Source organism: Ochotona princeps, chromosome 12 (assembly GCF_030435755.1).
Source record: "Ochotona princeps isolate mOchPri1 chromosome 12, mOchPri1.hap1, whole genome shotgun sequence".
NCBI classification, from domain to species: Eukaryota; Metazoa; Chordata; class Mammalia; order Lagomorpha; family Ochotonidae; genus Ochotona; species Ochotona princeps.
This window is the reverse complement of record NC_080843.1, coordinates 68,037,203-68,054,299: the sequence shown is the minus strand read 5'-3', so window position 1 is coordinate 68,054,299 and position 17,097 is coordinate 68,037,203. Positions and strand designations below refer to the sequence as shown.

The 17,097-nt window shown below is 50.7% G+C and overlaps 1 protein-coding gene across 2 annotated transcripts in view; it reads right to left on the bottom strand.

Annotated features, from left to right (window-relative positions):
* Positions 1–6,377: 6,377 nt before the first annotated feature.
* Positions 6,378–17,097, bottom strand: part of CRYL1 (crystallin lambda 1) — a 105,532-nt gene continuing 94,812 nt past the window's right edge. For both annotated transcript variants that reach the window (XM_058670988.1, XM_058670989.1), the window contains 3 exons: positions 13,399–13,504; positions 6,853–6,959; positions 6,378–6,571 (listed from right to left, as the gene is read on the bottom strand). In XM_058670988.1, coding sequence (XP_058526971.1) covers positions 6,458–6,571; positions 6,853–6,959; positions 13,399–13,504 — 327 coding nt within the window. In that variant the 3' untranslated portion in view covers positions 6,378–6,457. The remainder of the gene's footprint in view (positions 6,572–6,852; positions 6,960–13,398; positions 13,505–17,097) is intronic.

Below are 17,097 nucleotides of genomic sequence, written 5' to 3'. Positions count from 1 at the left end.
TCCATTTCTAGATTTTAGTTAGCACATCCAAATTACTCTGAATGACTGTAGAATCTGTACTGAGCGGTCTTGGTCTGCCTGTGCCGCTAACAACTCCTGGATTGTTGTGCATTAGGAATATTTCACAAAATGGCAGTTTTATGAGCCCTTCATCCTATTTAAAAATGTTTTTACTTTATTTATTTGAAAGGCATAGTGATAGAAAAATATCTTCCATCTGCTGGGTTACCTCCAAGTTATTGTAACAGCCAGCTGGGCTAGGCTGAAGCCAGGACTCTGGAAGGCCATGTGGGTCTCCCACACGGGTTACAGAGGTCCAGGCACCTCGGCCATCTTCTACTGTGTCCCCAGGGACCTAAGCAGGGCGCTAGACTGAAAGCAGAGCAGCTAGGACTCAAACCCACACAGAATGTCAGCATTGCAGGTGGTGACTTAATGCTCTGGGCCCCAGTGAAGACCCCCCAATTCCTCATTGTTCACTTACTACTTGAATACATAGAGTGAAATATAACCTCCTCAAGTAACTGGCTACCGTGGAGATGTATTTTGTACATGCAAAGTAGGTTGAATGCTTGAGCTTCTCTTTCTTTTGTTTTGTTTTGTTTTGTTTTGTTTTTGGAATCTGCAGCAGCTTCAAGCTAAACAATGAAGAGATCTACTAATGAGAATCATTGAGCACTCAGGGATACTGGCACACGATTGTGTGTGCTGTAACATGTCGCAGTGATATTTCTGATGGATGCTGCCATCACTCCCTCTTTGGTCACTGACATATCTTCCCACTGACTCTTGAGCCGTCTTGATCTGCCCCTCATGCTCATGTTCAATGGCGTGTGCTTACTAAATGGGCCAGGACTTCCTCTCCATCTTGTTTCAGCCCCTCTGTGCCTTTCAGATTTGTCCAGTTTTTCATTTGCTGCTTGTTGAGGCTTGACTTTTGAATGTTTTAATTTATTTATTTGCAAAGAAGATTGAGAGATACAAAAAGGGAGTTGCCACTCACTGGTTCTCTCCTGAGATGCCCAGGCTGGGCCAGGCCAAAGCCAGGAGTAGGAAACACTACATGTCTGCATCTCCCAAGTGGGTGGCAGAGCCCCAATCCCTCTCATCAGCATCACTGCCTCTCAGGGTCTGCATTAGCAGGAAACTAGACTTCAGAGCACAGATACCAACCTAGGCACTCCCACATGGAATGCAGATGCCCCAACTGGCAGCTCTTGATCTTTCTCATGAATAGAGACACCTGCTCAGTGGGTTATTTAACAGTTACCTGCTGAGCACCTGTAATGCACTAGGTGCTATGGGGAATGATGGATGACTCAGACACATCACCATCGTCCAAGAAGGTGCAATTGGCTGGGCAGTCAGACGTCTGAGCACAGAGGTTTCTGGGCACAGGGAAGTCCGAATGTGTGTGAATTCAAGCCACATTTCAAGGGCACTGGCAAAGAGATGGGGCAGGCATCACAGAGGAAGCCACACGGGGATTTCCAGCAGGATCGGAGCGCTCTAATGTGGGCAAGGCACTGCCCTCTTCCCCTTTGGTAGGAAGCAACACAGGCTCAGCAGAGTTGTAGGGAATGCACCGAGGTAGGATGTCAACAGCTTTTCACAGGTCTTGGATGGGAGCCTACTGCAGAGAGGGTTCTGGCCGCTCCTAGCTCCAGTGTTCCGGTCTATGTGAGCAGCTGGCCTCACACAACAGTGCACAGCGTGGAACAGGAGATGCCCTCTGCCTGCATGCCTCTCCGAGGGGTCTCACGGGAGGATGGGGGTGTGTGTATGGGGGGAAGGTGCAAGTAAGTGTGGATCTCACATAAACTTTTACCACTGCCCATGGAGGAAAAGAGAGGGAACAGAATTGTATGGGGGATTATTCAAGAGAAAACCAAAAACTAAAGTAGGACACTTTATCTGAGGGCATGAAATAAAAAGATGACTTTCTCAAAAAAGTAAACAAATCGTTTTAGTTCTTTGTGGTGAAAGAAGGAGAAGGTTGGCCTTGCGCACAAGACTGAGCCAAACGCCTGGTTTTCTGGGGCCGGGGATGGCTGGGAGGCCAACAGGGCTCCAATGCCTTTCTGCACTCCACTGGGGGATCGTGGGGCTGGCAGGTGCTAAGCGGTGGAAAGAACCAGAATTCCAGCAGGGGGAGCTGATTCTTGATGGGTGTGTGGGTCAGGGGTGAACCCAAACATGGACCTGGGTATCTAACACGGCACAAAAGCCAAAGGAAAGGGGAGAGAGCGATCACCTGTGCCTAGAGCCAGGTCTCTCACTGGGCTTGCCTTTCCACCAAGGAAGTCAAAGCTTACCACTGTGGCTCTGCTTCCCCCTGCCCCACCCAGTCCTTCCCTTGAGGACAGAAATGGGGGGAGGTCCCCAGAGTGTCAAGTGTCCCTGTGACACTGGGAGTTTCACATGCTCACAGCTTCCTGTACAGGTGAATGACTAAGACATTTTGCTTGGGATGCACACAGACCATATTGGAGTGCATGGGTTCAAGTCCAGCTTTCCTCCCAATACAACTTCCTGCCACCAAGCACCTGGGAAACAGCAGGTAATGGCTCACTTGGGTCCTAGCCACCCGTGTGGGAGACCTAGACGGAATTCTGGGCTCCTGGCTACAGCCTGGATGTCAAACCCCAGCTAATGTATGTGGGGAGTGAAGCAGCGAATGGAAGATCTCAGTGCACAAACTTTCTCTCTCTCTCTCTCTCTCTCCAGTCTTTCATATGAAGGTGTTACTCTTTGTTGTTGTTGTTGCTTTGTTTGGCTTTTTAATTAGGGGACATATGCATCTATAATCTCCATTTGCTTTCAAGCAAGGGTGTAGCATTTGCAAATCAGTCTATTAAATTTAGCCCTAGAAAATTCAGACTTCTAGATCAACAACTGCAACAACAAACAAATCTGTACCTGCTGGCTAAACCCCTTAGGCTAAGGTGAGAGAACTCTGTGACTTTCACACACACGCGCACACACACAGACACCTCTGTCACCCCCCCATTTCTTTATTTTAGCACAACGCTTCACATTATCTGAGAGTCTACTCCTGCTGATCTGCTCATGTTCCATTTTCCCCCACCAGAACCATGGCCTAAGCTCCGTGAAGGCAACTATTTGTATTCTGTTTCATTCAGTGCTGTATCTTCAACACATGCACAGTGCCTGGCATACAGCAGGTGCAAACTGCGTGCATTCTAGAAAAAAAAAAAGATAAAACAGTAATGAAATGGGAATCGCAGTATCTCTATCAGGTTTGTAAGTACTGCAGGTATGAGACAACGTCTTCGTCTGTGGGACACAGACTCCTACAGCTTGAATGATCTTTCTCCCAAGTACAGGCAAGAGTTCATCACCAAAGTCTAATATTTATTGTACAATAAGAGGGGGCTTCTTATAACTGTGGGCTTCAGCGGTGAGGCCTTTGCAGAGTTGGTGGATTAAGGTGGAGCCCCACACTTATGTCCGAGCAGCTTTACAAGGGGAAGAAGCGCGCACACAGATACGCAGGGGAACATGCCACCACAAGCCGCTCTCAGGGCGCCCTGGCCAGAGCCAAGGCATGCCGTCTGCACTTTCAGCCCCTCAATCTGTGAGCCAAGTAGGAAGAGAACGCCCCCACTTGCTGGTTCATTCTCCAAATGGTTGGGGTCAAAATCTGGAGGTGGGAACTCCCTCCAGAGCTCGCATGTTACAGCAGGAAGCCATCGCTCCATCTACGGTTGTCCTCTCTGCTCTTTTTCCTTTTTAAAAAGAGGTTTATTTATTTTTATTGGAAGAAGCAGACTCGCAGAGAGAGGAGGGACAGAAAGAACAATCGTCTGTCTGCTGGTTCACTCCCCAAGTGGCCACAATGGCCAGAGCTGAGCCGATCCAAAGCCAGGAGCCAGTAGGCTCTTCCAGGTATCCCACATGGGTGCAGGCTCTCAAGGCTTTTGGGCCATCCTATGTTTTTTTTTTTCCCAAGCCACAAGCAGGGAGCTGAATGGATATGGAGCTGCTGGCACACAAACCAGTGCCCACCCACATGGGATCCTGGCCCTTGGAGGTGGAGGATTAACCAATTGAGCCATCATGCTGGGCTCCTCTCTGCTATTCTTAAACTTGACAATTTTTTTGCCCATTAGTGAGAATCTCTCAGCATTCCCACAGAACCTTTGGACACAGCCAGCCACCTCTGTCTCAAAACATGCCTGACACCCATGCAAAAATATTCTGACAGCAAAAGTGGAAAAACAATACACAGCAGTACCGTGGACGCACTCCCAAACTCTACCTGCTCCTGGCCCGGCACCACCCCACCTCACCTCTGCAGCCCTGGTTCCGGTGGCCCCTTCCTTCCAATGCCAGCACCCAACAGGCCACATGTGGGGCCCACCCATATCCCATGCTGGCAGCGTGGTCACCCTCTGTGGGTCCCAAGGAGGAAGAGGGGGCAGGTGGTGAGGCAGAGCAAGGACTCCCCGGGGTGTGCAAAAGTCAAAGCCAGGAAACAGCGTGCAAGGGGGATATCCCCTGGGGGAAGTGTGAGGGGCTCCATCGTCAGCCAGCAAGGAGCCTGCAGGGGCTTCCAGGACCACCAGGAGGAGTGCCTCTTCCAAGGCTGGAACTTGGCCCTGCCCCAATCCCCGTGGCCTTTCCTGGTACAGTGACGTCAGTTCCTGTGCAGCAGGCTGGCCTTGCTGTCACCCTTTCCTGTTGGTTCCTGCCCAGGATGCTTTCCCAGACTTCACAGCCTACACTGCCTCTGCCTCCAGCAGGCTCCCAGCTGCGATCACAACGAGCATCTCCAGGTCCTGAGCCGACAAAGCCTCCCACCATCGGACAGCAGGCTCCGACCCTAGTAGGGGGCTCCCCATGCTGGGGCCTCCCTACAGAGCTACCTTCCCACCTTCCCTGCCCGCCTCCTCCCTGTTGCGTAAGCCCGGCTCTCAATGCACCTGGAAGGCAGGATGTCATGTGGTGCCCCTCCTCTATCCCGGGTGCCTGCTTCATTCCCACTGTGTTGCTTACAGTAGCTTGGGGAAGGGCGGGGACCACACACAGCGCGGCCGGCACATCACCAACACTCAGTGCGTGCTGTGGGAGTGCATGATTGTGATGACGGGGTCTATGCATGCAATGGCTGAAATGATCCCTTCCTAAGCAGGGAGCCTGCTTCCAACACCCTGAGAGCCTTGGCATGAAGAAAGGCACCTCCCTACCAGGTGAACCAGGGCAGCTGCTCAGCACAAACTGCAGGGCTGGTACATCCTGGGGGGACAGGGCTGACAGGGAGACCTGCAGTGAAACCCAGACATCACAGAGAGCTGTGGCAGCCTTCCGGGTGGGGTGGGAGTGCATGGGTGGCATTTACAGACTGCTTTGCAGGCTACTGCTGGGAAAGGCTTCATGTTGAAGATAGTCAAGATAGGGACCATTGTTGTGGCACAGTGGGTTAAGCCATCATCTGTGATACCGGCATCCCATAGGGTCCCAGCTGCTCCACTTCGAATCCAGCTCCCTGCTAATGCTCCTGGGAGAACCACACAAGGTGGTCTAAGTGCTTGATACCCTGCTAAACATGTAAGAGATGAGGAAGCAGCTCTGGCTCCTGCCTCTGGCCTGGCCCAGCTCCAGACTGCTCTGGCCATTTGGGGAGTGAGTCTCTATCTCTCTCTCACTCTCTCTGCCTTTCAAATAAATAAGTCTTAAAGAAACAAAAGCATTTATTTAGCTCACAACTTGGGGGTTGAAAGTCCTCATCCTTGGCTGCATCCCAACATGGAGAACAGTGGGAAAGAGCCGAGTGCAGAAGAGACATACTGTGCGAGTGCCTTCTCCTCTGAGAACTCGCTCACCTCAGGAAGCCACCACCAATGACGGGACAGCACCTCAGTAACCTAGGGACCTCCCCAGACCCTGCCTCCTCTAGGTCCCACCACCCAAAGGCGTCACCGTGACGAGTCAAGCTCCAGCACATGCACAAACCTGCCTTTCAAACAGATAAATAACTCATTTTAAAAAACATCAGAAGAAAACAGACATCTTTATGCAACCAAAACCTTTTATTCAGAATAAGCGTTAGTAAGTGAACACAGTTGTCTCATTAATGGGGGTCGTGGAGCACTCAAGAGATTGGAAAAACAATTATGAAAACATTCTGCCATAGATCTAAATCAAATGGATCGTTGGCTGCGAAGTGCATTCCTATGTAATCACACCAAATGAAAAGATGAAAACCTTCAGACTGTTTACGCAGGTGGCAGAAGAACCCACAGCCTCAGAACCCAAGTACTGCTACGATATCCAAGCGTAGACTCTGTGCCTTCCGGGGCTGTCACAGGGCACCACTCTGCGTACCAGGCTGGGCACTTCAGGCTTCTGTTGTCTTGTAGACATTGGATTAAGTGCTAGTCGGTTCCTCAGCTAGGACTCGCGCTGACAGGAGTGATAAAAGCATGGGAGACATTTATTGAGGTTGCATCTGACTTTTCAACTTGGCCAGTCTCATGAGGCACTCGTCCCTCCACTCCCTCCGGGCAGCCAAGTGCTCTGGGTCAGCAGGAACCTTCACACACATGGCCTGGGAACACAGAAAGAAATGAAAAAGAAACAGACAGAAAAAAACAATTAGGGGTGTGGGTGTTGTTCTTGCTTATGTTGATGGCCCATCGACTGCTTTCAAAGACAAAAGACTTCAATGAATATAAACTTTCCAAGTCCTTAGAGACTTATGTCCCTACAGACAGTCTAAGGCACATGTTTTGCCAAGCTCTCCTCATGACAGAATTAGGAGAAAAGAATCACACGAACCTGGGGTCAAGGCCCCAGTGACAGACAAAGCAGCGAGTGGAGTCTGCGTACCTGGTTGACCTTCTCCACTGCGGCGCCGGAAAACTCTGGAATGGATCCAAAAGTCTTGAGGACACGTTTCATGCCTTCACTGTATCTGTCACAGTAGCTCAGCATACCTGAGATGGCACAAAAAAGAAGAAACCACATCAACAAGAACGTCAGGAACTTCGAGCCCTGCGGGGTGTGTGCGCACCTGTGCCGGTTCTGCCCTGGAGTCAGATTCTTCCCATTCTCCCCGCAACGCTGATACGGGTGAAGGTGGAGGCAAGCCATGCGCACTGCCTGCTGCCAGCACGGCGTCTAACTGCACCAAAAGCATCCCCTTGGACAATGGGCCACGGAAAGTTATTTGTGTACCTGATCTGAACGTTTTTTCTAAGAACCAAAGATGGCAGCAGTCAGCCTGTCACTGATTTCACTCTTGCTCCAGGAATTGCAAGCAAGGCAGCCGCTACTTTAACCTAGGCTATGTTTATCACTTGGTTTAACTCTGTCAGGTGCTCTGGAACCCAGGTGAGCCACAGTGTACCCATTCTCCAGACAGGGCCCTAAGGATATGGCGAGGAAGCACATGAGACACAGGCTCAGCCCGCAGGAGAGGCACAATCCCCCACTCGACCCCCACGCAGCCGTGCAGGGCTGAAGGAGAGACAATGAGACGGGGACAGAGGAGTTCGTAGACCCAGCCCACACCTCAACCCACCTTCAGTCGGCCTGCAAACCCACTCAGCCCTGTGCATGCCCCACCCCAGCTGTGGCACCTATCCAACACCAAGCCAGAGCCAAATAGCAGTGGGTCCTCTGGATTAAAAAGAGAGCAAGAGACCCAGTGAACCTATAGTAAGCTTGGTTCCTCCTTCTGCCCCACACAAACTGCATGATTAACTGGAAATAGAAGTAATCAGTGTTGTTCACTTAAAAAAAAACAAAAAAGACCAATACATGTCCTTTGCACTTAGCTATCATTGCTGTCACTTACCTACACAGATGCAGAAACCTGTGTTCATTAGATTTCAACTTTGCTTCAAATACTTCCTGTCTCACAGTGTGCTTAAATTCCCCAAGAAGGATATTTGTTGGAGGGATAAAAAGTTAAAATGTATCCACTTTTCTGACATTGGCACCTACAATGAAACAGCAGACAAGTTCTAGAAAAAAAAAGGGGGGTGGTTCCTTTAAAGGCATGTGTGAACTTTGCAATTGAGAATTCTGGAAGGATCCCTCAATGTCCCAGCTCTTGGTCATCCCCGAGGGCTCAGCCCTGAGAGAGGACAGAAAGCAATCCACATATTATCTGCCTTCAACAACAAAGTGCTTACCTCACCTCTACTCACTTATAAGGTACTTCAAAAACATGTGTGCAAAGTGGAATTTAAAGATAAGCCCATTTTGATGTCAAAACCCGAAACAACAAGAACACTCCTGAACACCAGACATACTAGGGTTCTTTGAAAGTATGCAGATAACTTGTGCAATGAATTCCAGAACTCTTTTGCAACAAAATGAAAGTAGTTCTTGAGCTTTTGAAGTGTCCCCATACTTATTCCAACTGAAGATGATAGCATCCAGACGAGACGCAGTTTAACCTGCTAGAGGGGTGCAGACACAAGGAGAAGCTAAGATGCTGAATGGCTGTGTCCTCCTCAGCTGCCAACTTCCTCTTTCTCTCCCTCTCCCATGGGGCAGCATTGCTGCAGGACGCGGCTCTGGTGCACGATTCTGGACAAGAGCTTCATGGGCTTCTAGAAATGTCTTCCCCTTCCCCTACTGCCTTTTGCAGAACTTGCAAAGTTTCACTTTGCAAAAAGTAAAAACTAGGATTTAATGATTTAATCTATTTGAAACTCAGAATGACAGAGAGAAAGAGAGAAAGAATCTTCCACCTGCTAGTTCAGTTTCTAAATGGCTTTAACAGTTCGGGCTGGGCCAGGTTAAAGCTAGGGTGGATGGCAGGGATCCAGGTACGTGGGCCATTCCCCACTGTCTTCCCATGCATGTTACAGAGGGGCTGGACTGGAAGCGCAACAGCTGGGACTTGAACGTGTGCTCCAAATAAGGGATGCTGGCATGGCAGGTGGCAGCTTCGCTTGCTGTGTCCCAGCCCAAGAGTTTATAGTTTTAAAGGGACACTGCTTCCTCCAAAATTTGATAAAATCTTGTCAAACCATTGCCTGGCCTTTGTCCAGGAAACCAGTCAAGACTGTCATTATCCCAGTGTAAAAGCCTTTTCTGGAACACATCCTGCAGGGCTTTTGGGGTGCAGGGTTGCCCCGCACACGGCAAGGTGGAGGCATGAACCACACATGCTCTGAACCTCCTCCAGCGTGCTCCCGACACAAGAACGGCCAGCAATATGGACTCACAACCTGCCCCACACCTCATCCTTCCCCAGGGCCTCCCAGTATGTTTCTGTTACTGTCATTTGTCACAACCCCCTTCCATTTAAGAGGCCCAAAGACGGGATTTTACTTCCAGTAGTAACTTGGCCTTACCCTCAGAAGAGACTTGAGTTGTTACCACTCACAAAGAAGAAGAAAGCAAGCACGAGCCACCGCCCCGCCTTGTAGCCCACTTGTTCATTCTGTCCTCTGTTCCCAAGAGCTCGGTCCTTCTGAAACCCTTTGAGAGCTCAGCTCCATACAAGACCCTGGGCCCAATTTTGCAGAGAAAAAAAAAAAAAAAGCTAATATGGGAAAAGAAAAACAAATTAAAAAACCCAACAATGGAGATGAAGCTTATCTTGCTGACTTTCTCCTCATGCCCACTCAGTCCCCATCCCCCAGGGGTGAGGTCGTGGGCTATCCTTTCCTAACAGCAGCCCCGCAGGTGCACATCACATCACGGAGCTTCCTGTCATCCCCCATTTACGCAGCAGGCGTGGTTGGTGGCTTCCGCCTCACCCAGGGACACGGCCGCAGCTGAGGTTTGCTGGGTGTTTGGTTTCTCGAGGGCCACGGATACTGCCCATGGTAGAGGAGTCTGGTTTTCACACAGCCTGTGGCCCCACGGCTATTGAATCCACCTGCTTTCCCAGTCAGGCTCTAAAGGAAGATTAAAATGGGCCTGACGGCCCAGAGCCTCCTCCGGGATCAAGTTCCCCAAGCAAGGCCTGGTTCCCAGGTCACAAAATGAGCCAAATCCAGCAAGCAGGCCCCTGATTTGAGGAAATATAGGTGCTCACTTCAAAAAGGAGCAGGACAAGCAGAGTGGCTCCCACCCGGTTCTGTTCCCTTGTTATTGCCATACTCCATTCAGGAAGCCAAGGGGATGCTGAGCTCAAGTGCCTGTCCAAGCAGGCGTGATGGCCAGACAACTGGCCCAGTCCACGGCTGGCAGGGGCCAGCCCCACTCCATCCTCTGAGTTTGCTCCCCGTAGGGGTAGCAAGATGGTGACAGAGGAGGCAGAAGGTGGCCAAGCCAGCATGCGGGCTCCCCGTTTCTCAGGTCTACTTGACTCATTTCGAAACAAATCCTAAAACATTTGCGCTGGCTCTAAGGTAACCCGGAACTTTTGAGACTACTTATACCCTTTGACCTGAGAGTTTGGCTTTCTGGAAAGAATATCAGGAAATGGGAAGAATTCTCCCGGCTCCAATCTTGATGGGTTTTAGGGAACGCTGTAGCGTGGTGAGTACTTGCAGCGGCTCCGAGCCAGATCTCACAGCTGTCTACCTCTCCTCGTCGGAACGCTCTGAAGTTGAAAGCTGCATCCACACACCCCGGTCTACTAAGCCAATTAGCCTCTCTTATCATATCTACTTTGTCTGAAAAAAATTGTTATGAGCCTCCTTCCTGTCTGCCACCTTGTTTTATCCTGGAGTTTCTGATTTCATTGGCCTCTGTTTCTGTGTGTTTGCGAGTTACATCAGCTCTCAGCTTCCTCTCTATCAGCAGCTCATGATAGCTCAATTATCCTGTTTTTCTCAAGGGAAATAAATAATGAAAAAAGAATCACATGGTGATCATCAGGCAGTGTTGTCTACGCACAATTCAAATACGTAAGGCCACCCCTCCTGGCTGAGAAAACATTAAAAATGATCCAAGATATTTTTAATTTAAGAGGCACGCACACACACACGCGCGCGCGCGCACACACACACACACACACACCCCTCCCATTTGCTGCCTTACTCTCCAAATGTTTGCAATGGCCAGTGCCACAGCTGGGAACCAGACATTCAATCCCAGTCTTCGGTGCACATGGCAGGAACCCAGGGACATGTGCCGTTACAACGACCTTCCAGCGTGCACAAGAGCATGAAGCTGAGGGCAGGAGCTGGTGCCAGGTATTGAACCCAGGGACTCCGACATGGTGCATAGGTGTCTTCCCCGGACCTTAACCACTGGCTAAATGCATGCCTCTGAGATTTTACTTTCATGACACTTCAAAACCCTTCACTTGCTTACTTAATCTTCCTACATTCACTATGAGGGTCATGAAACCAACATCTTGGTGCTAGCCAAGGACTCCCTCCCTCCTCTTAGCAGCTCCTCTGAGCAACACCTGATGTTTTTAAGAACCAATCAACTCAGTTATCAGACTGCATTCTCATGGCCCAGAGAGCCAATCCACTTGGGAAATCTTGCGTGTAGCTGCTGTATGTAAGAACATGTCTCACAAAACCACCTTGGATTCCACACTGACATGGACATTCCACTCATCCGGAGGGGGGAAGCGGACTGAACCATGAGTGGAGCATGTGGAATGACAGACTGAACTCACGCAGACTCTAAGCGGCCAACTACTGACTCCTACAGCCCAACTGGCAAGCAACCAGCCACCCTGGCTCTGCCCATACACTCAAAAGTGAAGCCCTCCCTGGACCCAGGCTCTGGTTACTAGAATGATCCTCCTGTCATGTGCTGAGCCCAAAACCAAGTGCCTGCCACTTTCAGGCTTTCATTCTGGTTCTGCCACCATAGAAGACATGAGTGCCAGACACACCACTCCGGCCAGCTCCGTCTACATCTGCCCCAGTTTCTCAACATCCTTTGCGAAGTGCAGACTGTGGAGCTATGGGCAACAGTCCTTCTCTCGTTCTGCACCAGCAAGTCCATGGCAAACACATATTATGAGAAACCATGCATGGATTTCAAGATATTTTTGCACCAAAAATAGGCACCTTTTAATTCCATTTCCCGCAAACTTTTTTGGAGTATTCTCCTGCTTTGTAAGTTAGTTATATTATTAAAGCAATACATGGTAATTGCAGAAATTCACAACAACAACAAAAAAAACAGGTCATAAAATAAAACAGGCAATAAAGCAAGCAGGTAGTGAAAGCTACTTCTAACCTCAACAGTAAGACACAGTGCGGAAACAGCATCTGTGTGACGTCTTGCCAGATTTTTAACCATCATTCCTTAGATTCATTTGAATTGCCAAATTAAATAGATTCTAATTGCTGATGCCTCTTTCTGGACCACTGAACCTGGTCAGTTTTCAGTTTTCTCCACTGAACCTGGTCAGTGGAGCTCTTGGAAGCTGCCTGATCCATCTTTCCTTTATGGTTATTGGATCAGGGCTCCCACTTCTGAAGCCAGCGCCATGGCCTCGCCCTGAAGGTCCTGTGCCACCCAGAGCCTGCAGTTCATCGACTCTCCCACCCGGCCCGAGGTCCTGCCTTCCATCACTCAGCCACCTGCAGTCTGCCATGCTCCCAAGGTAAATGGAAACTTCTAGCTAATAGTTCATGTGTTTTAAGTGATGTTTACCATAGTATGCTGGTGTAATTATTCCATTTTATCAACGTTGTTTTCAATGAAACTTTACCATAGGGTATGTATAAGCATCTTTCTGCATGTTTGGGGGAAAGTGTTCTGAACTCAAGATTGGGGGATGGCATGGTAGCATAGTGGGCAGAGCTGCCAGCTGTGACATCAGCATTCCTGGTGGGTGCCGGTGGGTGTCACAGAAGCCCCACCTCTGATCCAGCTCCCTGTGAATGGTCTGAGAAAAGCAACCAAAAAAGCCCCCAGGCATTTGGGACCCTGCCAGCCACATGGGAGAGCCAGATGAGGCTCCTGGCTCCCAGCTTCAGCCTGGCTCAACCCTGGCCACTTAGGGAGTAAACCACAAAAGGAAGATATCTGCCTCTTTCAAACAAAGATTCGTTGTTTTTTTTTTAAGTAAGATAAAATAAAATTCATTTTTGGTGCAAAAAAATCTTGAAATCTATGCTTCTGTCTCCAAAAAGTTCATGAGAAATGTTCAGTATGAAAAAAAAAAATGCAGTACAAAATCTCATTGTGCCAAAATAAACTCATCTTTTCATTCCACTTTTCCAGGAATTTCTTTGAGCACTTTCATCTGTGTAAGAAAAAAAAATGTGGTATCCCTAGGATTCAGTCTTAGGCATGGGTGCTCTTGGAATGTGTCCCCCACAGAGAAATAGAAACTACCGTACCCCTCAACACACAGTGCTCTGCGCCCCAACCCACACCTGAACCCCGGGACTGGCTGTCATCTAGCGATGCTATAAGCAAAGGGAAAACTCAAGAAGACCCACAGAAACAGCCAGGAGCACAGGCGTGCCACCCCTGCCCCAGGCCCACCTTCCGCGTTGAGGTGCATTGTCTCCAGGGGACCGATGAACGCATACCGCATGCCCAGACCATCCGACATGACGAGGTCCAGGTCACCCGGGGACACGATTCCCTCCTGTCAGACAGAACAAGGCAGACACGGATGAGCTTTCCACAATTCCTTCCCAACCTCTGCAGGACAGCACCACATTTTGATTAGACCGTGCATGGCAATACTTTCCTAACAGGAGACTGTTCTGTGCGTTGGCCAAACACCTGTTCACACCTGGGATGGAAATCAGTTCCTTTCCACCCTCCTGTGCCTTCCACTTCCTGCTTCCTCACTGCTTCCTGACAACCTAGTTTGGACAGTGGGAGGGGCCCAAGGTCATGGGAGTGAGGATGGCTGGCAAGAACCTTCCAGATATTTGCCCAGGACCTGGGGCAGGGGGGAGGCACAGCAGTGGGATTAGCACCATCAAAATAACAAGCCGGTGCTCCCTGGGCTCTCCTAGCCTGCAAGTCTGGCTTTGTTTGGCTTTTCATGAGTTTGTGATGGATGACATTCTTCATGAAGCACAGCCTAGAACCACGCATCAATTTAAGCCCAGGTAGGGCCCCCCAGCTCCTCCACAAACAGGAACTGCAAAGAGGCAGGTCGGTGGCTGTGTGCTCACGTTAGAGGTTAAGTGCTCTGTGCTTCCTGGCCAGGTCCTGAACAGGCACTGTCTCATACGGGAAGGGTGTGTGTAAACATTGGATAGATGCAGTGGCTCACTGTGTGTTCGCTGCACCTGGGGACATTATCATCTTGGGATTCCGTCCGTTAGGAGGAGAGACAAGAGGGAAGCCATCAGACAGTCAGACAGGCAGCCTGCTGGGCATTCTGTCACCACAGCTCAGCTTCTTTGAGCCAGTGCTCCTGCAGTTGGCACTATGAGGCCCGAGGCAGGCCTTGTTGGGGCACAGATGCCTCCTTTCTGGTAGGCAGCTGTGGGAACCACAGACCTAAACGGCTGAGATCAGCACCTACCAGATGGGGCTTCTACACCCCAGGCTATTAGCACATTTTTTTGCCTTCCCTGAAAAGGCCACTTGGTGTCATACTGTGGAGGAACACCCTCAGCCTAGTGGAGGGTTCGGAGGAGTTAGCATGGCCCTGTGGCCCAGAGATGCCCTCTGCCTTCCAGGGAGCTCCAGAAGGCTGTCCCAGCTCACTGGGGCCTCCCCAGTTCCAACATCTAAGAAAGACAGCCACAGAACTTGCTCCCAAAGTTGAGACAGAAGTAGGATTTGTAACCCCTACAGCACTCCACCTGCCAAGGGAGCCACGCAGGCAGTCTCGGGTCTGACGGGCACTGGATCACCCAGTCCATCTGCAGTGGGGAGGAGGGGCAGAGGGAGGAGTCAAGAACCAAGATAAAGACAGAGCTTTGCCGCTGGCAAGGGGCAAGTCTGACCAACCTGTCCGGGCGGCTCAGCTTTGAGGAGTCACTTTATACTATAGTTCTGTGTGTGTGTGTGTGTGTGTGTGTGTGTGTGTGTGTGTGTGACATAAATACACAAGATAGTCATGAGTCTCCCCTCCCCAACCCACTCCCACGAGTGATTACAAAGCCAACCCTGGAACTAGCACACCCCTCTTGGTCACGGCACCCTCCTCCCTCTTGCCTGCAGGCAAACATCCGGGCCTCTGTCATCACCACTTCCTTACTTCAAAGATGGTCCATCTGCATTCCTCAGCAGCTGGCTACCTGCCTGTCCCTGGCCTCCCTTCCATGGAGTCGCAAAGCACACGTACTCACATGGCGCCTCTGTGCCTCCACACCACACGGAGTTACAACAAACAGAGAGAAAGAGCTTCCATCCACTGGTTCACTCTCCCTGGAGCCAGGCCAATCTGAAGCCAGGAGCCAGGAATTTCTTCAGGATCCCCCACACGGATGGCAGGGACCTGCTGCATTCCCAGATGTGCTAGCAGGGAGCTGGATTGGAAGTGGAATCGCTGGGACTCAAACCGGCATCCAATGGAGCACCAGTGCCTCAGAGGTTTAGCGTGCTGTGCCGCAGTGTCAGCCCTGATTGGGCTATTCTTGTTGCTGGATAAAAGTTCCCTCCTCGACTGCTGAACAGTTGTTTCTGGGGTGTGGCTCCCGCACACTGGGTAGCCAGGAGCCTCCTCCAGGTGTGGTGGGAGGAGAAACACTGGGCTTAGGGCAAACAGTCTTCCCTCTCCTGCTGCCCTGAAAAGTGTCCACCCCAGATCCACTCACAGTGGCTGGAAGAGCTCCCCACACATCTGGCCTTGTCCTCTCCAGCACTGGGTGTGGGGCACCAAGTGGGTGTGGCAGCGCCATCTTGGGTTTCCTGTTAGTTCTAAATCCTCCTACCACCTGCTTCTCTGGACCACTAAGCAGGGCAAATGAATTGATTCCGTTTGCTCAACTTCCAGTGCCTCCTTTCTGTTCTCACAGTGAAGCTTGAGAGAGGAAGGCATGTCACAGTGGAGGACATCATCTGTAGACGGTCCCCGGAGAGTGTTCAGACCCCTGCAAGAGCCCTCCGGGAGCCACAGGCCTTCCTGGCCAGCCTCCTCATCCTCCACACTGGCTCTGAGGGCACAGGGAGAGTGGCTGCAGTTCTCTCCAGGCTGCCTGATGGCCTTGGCTGCTCCTTCCTCCGCCCCCTGGGCTCTGGAATGCTGCCTGAGGCAGCCAGGCAGGCCCTGCTGACTCTCCCTCAGCCTGAGTTTCCAGATCAACATTCCAGGAGCGCCAAGTTTGCACTGTAGTGGTCACACTACGAAGCACGTAAACCTGGAAGCCATCCTTGCTCGTAGTGCAGTTTGGCTTGGCTCTGTCCTTACTAAACTGGGTTTAATATTTTTAGAGCTGATTTTTTTAGGATGTCAAATTATCTAAACCAGGGGCTAAACACTGGAGCTGGAATTAAGGAGGTGCTTGGGACACCACAACCCATAGGGGAGTGCCTGGTTGAGTCCCAGTTCCCTGTTCCCAATGCCAGCTCCCTGTTCCCAATGCCAGCTCACTGCTAACATGCACCACAGCCAGCAGCGGGGGGCAGCTCAGGCCTTTGGGTCCCTGCCACCCACATGGGAGACCCAGATGGAGTTCCTGGCTCCTGGCTTTGGCCTGGCCCAGCACCAAATACTAAGGGCATTTGGGGAATGAACCAGTACATGGAACATCTCTCTCTCTCTGATGCTCTGCTTTTCAAATGAAATAAAAACAAATACGGAAAAACTAAAAGAAAAAGAGGGGGGCAATGACAATATACACTTTAAAAATATATATATCCAGAGGGTGAACCACCATGAGTAATCCCTCTGCCTGTGCCGACTGCACCCTGCACCCCAGCTCAAGCCCAGAGGGCATCTCCAGGCTGTGTCGCTCACAAGGGGCCACACTCCCTCCAACCTCAGATGTGTCGGGTCTCTGCTGCTTGCTACCCAGGCTGCCCGTCTTCAGCAGTGGGCGCACCAGACAAGGGAGTTGCTCTGACACGTCTTTTTCCTGCCTGTTTGGAACTCCTCAAGTGTGGCTCTCAAAGCTTGACTTTTCACCAGGAAACTAAGGCTAGGGGAAGAAGACGGCCGCAGTGCCCTGGCCGGGAGGTACTGCACTCTGCCCTGCTCTCGTGGGGCCTGGCCAACAGCTCTCGTGTCTAGTGAACGGTCAAGCTCAGGTTGCTCAACTCTGCTGCTGGAGC